The 6,594-nt window shown below is 37.6% G+C and overlaps 2 protein-coding genes across 2 annotated transcripts; one reads left to right on the top strand and one right to left on the bottom strand.

Annotated features, from left to right (window-relative positions):
• The first annotated feature begins 227 nt into the window (after positions 1–227).
• Positions 228–3,782, top strand: LOC114536499 (eukaryotic translation initiation factor 3 subunit A-like). Its single transcript, XM_028557845.1, has 3 exons — positions 228–546; positions 3,040–3,303; positions 3,397–3,782. Exons 1-3 carry the CDS (start codon positions 228–230, stop codon positions 3,780–3,782), a joined length of 969 nt encoding a protein of 322 aa, XP_028413646.1.
• Positions 3,783–3,950: 168 nt separating this feature from the next.
• LOC114536498 lies at positions 3,951–5,369 on the bottom strand. Its single transcript, XM_028557844.1, has 3 exons — positions 5,048–5,369; positions 4,289–4,585; positions 3,951–4,000 (listed from the first exon to the last, which is right to left on the bottom strand). The coding sequence occupies exons 1-3, from the start codon at positions 5,322–5,324 to the stop codon at positions 3,951–3,953; spliced, it is 624 nt and encodes a 207-aa protein (XP_028413645.1). The 5' UTR covers positions 5,325–5,369.
• Positions 5,370–6,594: the final 1,225 nt, after the last annotated feature.

The raw sequence follows: 6,594 nt of genomic DNA, 5'->3' as shown, positions 1-6,594 counted from the left end.
ACATTACACTGGTGGGAAAGTTGGGATCCGAAAGAAGGTTGTCCTTAGCTTGGAAGAAATTTCGGAAATATTGCATCATCACCATAGCAATGCTATGGGAGGACATAGTGGTGTCAATGCTACATTGAACAAAATTTCAAATTTTTATTGTTGGAATGGAATGAAAGAGGATGTCCAAGAATATGTAAGTTTAGATGAGTGTATCGTATGACCAACTACGACCTTACATGACCAGTGAACTTCATGACATAAACACAGATGACACCATTCCACCAGCTGATGACACCATACCACTGACTGATGACCCCACACCACCAGCCGATAACACCACATCACTGACTGATGGCCCCACACCACCAACCGATAACACCACACCATTGACTGATGGCCCCACATCACCAGCCGATAACACCACACCACAGACTGATGGCCCCACACCACCAACCGATAACACCACACCATTGACTGATGACACCACTTCACCAACTGGTAACCCCATGCCACCAAAAGAGGACAACATGCCGCTAACCAACAAAGTGTCAAATGGTAAAAGCACTAAGTCAAGAAGCGAAGAACTATTCTGCCATTGTAGGATGCCATATGCAGAAGGTCAATTTATGATTGAATGTTCAAAATGTTTGCGATGGTTCCACCGATCATGTGACAATGTCCCAAAAACTGTTCATGAAAATACCTGTTTTCATTGCATGAACTGTAAATAGTTTAGTAAAGTGCAAGTTTGTGAATATTATATATATTTGTAAATATTATATATTTGTAAATAACATATATTTGTAAATATTATATATTTGTAAATTTAAGTAAATTGATGTAAAATTAAATTATTTTAATGATCATTGATGGAAATGCAATATAGTTCTGAAGTGATTTGAAAAAATAGTAATTGCAGATACCCCAGACCAGACCGGCAATGATATATACGCGACCTGAAGAAAATCGAAAAAAAAATGTTTCACGCAAAGCGAGATTTGAAAAACTTACGGGTTGTGTTTATTGCAAAGATCCAAACCATAAAGTGTCCGAAAGTTGTCAATCCAAATGAGCGCAAAAAAAATTGGCAAAAAGGGGGTTGTGTTTTAACTGCGCAACGAAATTCCATCGCGCATCGGATTGCAATAGTAAGATGTCCTGCAGCCACTGCAATAGACGTCATCACACATCAATTTGGGGTTAGGGTAAAACGCGGATACGGACGGACGGATTTACGAAACTTACTTTTCAATAAAACAAAATTTTAAACATCATATTCGCGTTTTACCCGATTGAGTAAAATATGGTATAAAATATGCGTTATTGCCGCTCCCGGTAACGAGAGTGCGTATATGGTTGAAAGCCAAACAGCTATAAAACCACATTTTGTGGAGTTAAAAAAAAATGGGAAAGCCGTTTGCGATGGTTGCCCATCTTACAAATCGGCAAAGTTGTGCGCGCACGCTGTTGCCGCATCCGATAAAGCCGGAACTCTCGGGAACTACGTAAGATGGCTAAAAAAATGGTCCAGACTCGGCGAATCTAACATCGTACGTAACGTTTGATAGCGGCAAGAATACGGGAAGAAGAATGAAGAATGCGAAATCCACAGATAGAAGAAAAGGTGGACGAAACAAGAACATTAAACCTGTGAATGCAATTGTCGAGACCTGTACCCGAGAACATATCTGCACCACTACAACCACCAAGTGCACTCCCAACAAACCAACTGGAGCCGCCAATTCTTCCAATAGTTGCACAAATACAGCAGCAAGTACCACCTTGTTCACAAATGCCGCAGCAAATACCACCAGTTGCACAAATACTGCAGCAAATACCACCGGGTGCACAAATACCGCAAGCAACTTCATTCGTTCCTCAACCAATAAGTGGAGCATTCCAACTTCATTACCTTGACTACTGTCCCCCAAATTCACGATTTTTCTTTGGCTGTGGGCAGGCTCTAAAACCAAATAACCATATACCGCATCCACCTTTTAACATGCCTGTCGTTACCAAAATGCTTTGCTGTTACATGCATCCAATATCAGGTGAAAGAGTCAGCAAGGCGGGGGATGTGTACTTTCATGTGAAATTAGATTGTGTCCGCGCTAAAACGCCTATGTTTAATCCAACCTGTGTAGAAGTAGCAAGCTGGTTACTCACCATGCAACATATTCTACTGCTCCGACAGTTTGGAATGCAAATCTAATACACTATTATACAAATATGTATACGCTATACTAAACTTGCACGCTTATGAATGTATTCATATTTTATATTCATATTTTATATTCATGAGCGGAACAGTTTGAAATGGGTGTCTGTCATTCCGGTCAGTGCGCATGTCCAAAAGAGGGCACGAGAATGTATGTAAATAGTGAGCTTAAGCAAGCGACGTTTTTAATCTGTAACGTGAACCGGAAGTAAATTTGGCGATTTTGATGGCGTGAGCAGTTTTTGAGGCGAAGTAACAGACGGCAACTTGAGTGTTTTGGCGTTCTTGTTTTTCAACAGAAACGTGACAGGTAAAAGCAATTTTTTTGTTTTTTTTTTGCTAAAAATTGTCATTTGTCGACATATTATTAAAGTAATATTACTACTTTCAGCTGAAAGCGATTGAAAGCTTACAAACTGTGATGGCATCCGAAAATACTCAAGGAGTTCAAAGGTAAAACGTACTGCCAAGGCTCGAAGCTTCATAATTATGGATTTATAGAAAAATGTGGAATGAAAATCAAGTCATATGACCTAAACGTTCATTTTATTTTCGTTCAAAAAGTTCTGATACAAACGTCGCGAGTCTTTAAATTATTGAATATTTCATTTGTATTGCACAAGGTGAACCTTGATTAGTTGATACTGTATTACTGCCTGTGAAGAATTTTTTTTCCATTTTTACGTCTATAAATGACTGCTAAGTCATTTAATAAGCTGAAATAATGTCCAACAGTATATATTTAATTTTTTATAGTACTCCAATGGCATGGACAAAGTTGCACGATACCATGCTATTAAAGGAAGTACTGATGGTAAATCCCTTCCAAGCCAAGAAAAAAACATCTCAAAGAGCTGATTATTGGCAGCAAGTGATCAACAATTTGAAAGGCTTGGAAGATCCTTCTTTCAAAGACACAATGAATAGGCGGTCTGTTCAAGATAGATATGCTTTGCTCTGCAAGAAGCATCGTACCAGGCTCTCTTTTGAAAAGAGGGCTTCAGGAATATCACCAGAGGTTACAGAGCTCGACCTGCTCATTGAGGAAGCAATGGAGAAAGAAAAGACTTCTGAAGAGACAAGGGTGAAAGAAGGTATTGATTCATGTAAAGTAAATATTTGGTTGTATTAATTCTGCCCTCCAGCATGTAAGATATGATACTCAGTGATGTACTGATCATCACTAGGTGAAGAGCAGGCAAAGAAATTGATGGAGGATAAAGAGAATGCCATTGATGTCCGGAAGAAAGCTATGGAGACATTAGGGGAAACCAGAAGAAGGAAAATCGAGGACGAAGAAATGGAAGAAAAGAAAGTGAAAAAGAGAAGATCAGGAAATGAAACGATGGAGTTTTTGAGGAAGCAATCAGACAGAGATCAGAAGATGAAAGAGAAAGAGATGGAGCTGGAAAGAGAAAGGTTAGATGCAGAGGAAACAAAGCACAATGACTTCAAGGAGATGATGGCCCAACAGATGGCAATACAGCAGCAAAATATGAACCAATTTAGCATGATGATGGTTCAACAAAATAATCTCATTTTAAATATTATAGAAAAAATGTCAGACCGTTAAACAATATATATGATGACAAAAATGTTGTTGTGACAAAATTGTTGTTCTTTATTATTATAATTTATATTAAAATACTCAATTTCATTGTAATGTATTTACCAAATTATATTAATTGTACAAATTATATTAATTAATTTAATTGTTATATACAACTGAAATTAACCTTTCTCATGAGGCCAAATGTCCATAATTTTTTAGATACTGCCATTTCAAAGGATCTAGATTTAAAAATTTACCAAATAATTGGTTGAGGTATTTTTTACCATAAAATTGCAGATAAACAGTGAACAAGAAAGGTTCATTTCCTTTAAATTTACAACTGTACTATGTTAATTTTAATTAATTATGATTAACCAAATTTGTACAGTAATTGATGTATGCAATCAAGAATTATGAAAAATATCTTTGAACAGATGGTGGATTTAGTTCAAAAAATTTTGATGTTTGGTTCCCATACATGCATGTTAGTGCATTTTGAATCAATGCACAAACTAAATACATCTTGCCTACACAGCTGAGACCAAGTTTCAGGTTGCTTTTTAGGTCAAGGCACCTGAAAGATCTTGTGACTTCGCCAAAAGCCCATTCCACCGTCACTCGAACCGTACTCATAGACTTGTTAAATTCCATCATGTGTGGAGTCAAAGCAGCCTCTCTGAAGGGGGTTTGTAGGTGGGCTCGTAATGGGTACGCAGGATCCCCATACAGGCACATTGCACGTCCATCAGTTGAGTATGCACGTTGTTCCAAAGATGCGAGAAGGTTGGAATCTGCAAGCATCCCAGCATCGTGCCTTTTCCCCTCTAAATGTACAATCAGAGCTACCTTGTTGCTCAATGCATGGTCAGAGAATAGCACAAATTATGAGCATAAATACCAAATGTGACTTTGTCTTGCATTGTCTTGCATTATATTGTATAAGCCCTTTTGCCAAAACAGAGCATCTCGGGTAATCAGGGCAAAATTTAAAGGAAATCATTGACCTGTGCAGTGAATTTCAAAGGAGCATTGGTCACAAGTCAAGTATTTCTTTTCAGTTTTGCCCTGATTACCCGAAATGGTCTGCTTTGCTGAAAGCGCTTATTGCATTGCATTGCATTGCATTGCATTGCACTGTATATTGTATTTTCTTTTACATTGTATAGCATTGCATCATATTGCATTGGATATCGGTTGCTAATTATTATATTGCACCCCATGTTATAGTAACAGGGTTGTTATATATGTCAAAGTTGAATACATAAATATAAATCTCAGATTCTTACCAACTGGCCCAAACATATTCGCAATCAAACCATTTGGCAAAGTAACAGATTGAAACTTGATTGAATGTAGTCGTTTATGGCCGTTGTACACATATCTTTGATGTTGACCTGGCCTGCACAAAGGTCTGACAGTGCCGTCGATGAAGCCATAGCAATTTGCCAACGCTGCTCCTTTCGCATGTATAGCGTCTGCATAGATTTCGAGGTTTTCAGGGCTCAAAATTTGCTGATTCCATTCCGTCATTCTATGTCCATGAGCATTGTAAATTACATCCATAACTTTATTGCTGATCAAACTTAACTCAGCGACAGACCGACCAAACAAAGGAATTAAATCAGCATAGCGACAAGGAAACGCTAAGCGACGAAGAAGTATACATAAACCTTCAATTTTTCCGGCAGTAGTGCGTTGATAGCAGTGAAATGTATCAGGTAAACCAAGCTCTTCTGCCAAGATAGGGATATCGGCCTTGTTGAATCGGAAATAAGATAAACATTCAGGTTCTGGGATGCTTTGAAGGTCAAACTTTTCGTACTGTCCGTGATCAAATTCTGGATTATGAGACGTATTCTCTTCCAGTAAAAGCAATAACTGGTCGGATGTTATTAGTTTCTTGTAGTAACTTACGTACAAAAGATCCCTGGTTTGTTTGAAAGACGGCATTTTTATGAAAACGGCTATGTCTGTGAAGGCGAAATACAAAAATGTAAACAATGACGTTACAGATGCCGTAATTGTGCACATTTGTGTTAGCTAAATATTTAACTTCACATCTAAACCGCCGTTTTAGATCCAGTCCCCGGAAGTTACTCATGCCGTTCGTGTTGTCAAAAACGTCACTTGCTTAAGCTCACTATTAACGTAACACGAACGCTGTGACTTATAGAGAGAGCGAGATTATGTGGTATTTGTTTGATTATATTTTATTTAAAACAGTATTATCAGTGAATATTAGTGTACCGGCACAACTTCTGTACATTCATATTTTATATTCATATTTATGTAGTCATATTTTATACCAATGGGTAAAACGAGTATATGACTTTTAAACGCCCGTAAAGCAAATTTTATACCATATCCGCGTTTTACCCGATTGGTTAAAACGCGGATGAGACTTTTAAACGCCGAAAAAGCTTTATTCCAGATACACTTACAAAGATATAATATTAATATGTTCAATTTTGATTCAAATATTTTAGATGAACAAATAAAGAATATGGCCCTAAGCCTACTTCCTTGTAACCTCCGGACTGGAACAAATGGTAAGAAAAGGTGCAGCCTGGACGAAGCAATCAAGTTATTTATAGATGCTAAAACAGTAAGTCTTTTACAAAATAATATCAGACAATGTTTGTATTTGTTTTTGCTAATGACTTGCTTATAAGAACTGTTTATTAGAAACTTTAGAATTGAAAAGGGTCTTGGTCACGACTTGACCCTATTTGGGTTAAATGTAACCCGGATGTTTTTAGAGTGTACCAGCACCATAGACAACTTTTGGAAGCCATAGACAACGGCACTAATTTTATTGGACTTATCCAAGGCA

Source organism: Dendronephthya gigantea, unplaced genomic scaffold (assembly GCF_004324835.1).
Source record: "Dendronephthya gigantea isolate DGI-Jeju-01 unplaced genomic scaffold, DenGig_1.0 000137F, whole genome shotgun sequence".
Classification (NCBI taxonomy): Eukaryota; Metazoa; Cnidaria; class Anthozoa; order Malacalcyonacea; family Nephtheidae; genus Dendronephthya; species Dendronephthya gigantea.
The sequence above is the reverse complement of the archived record's forward strand: the minus strand, read 5'-3'. Positions and strand labels throughout refer to the sequence as shown.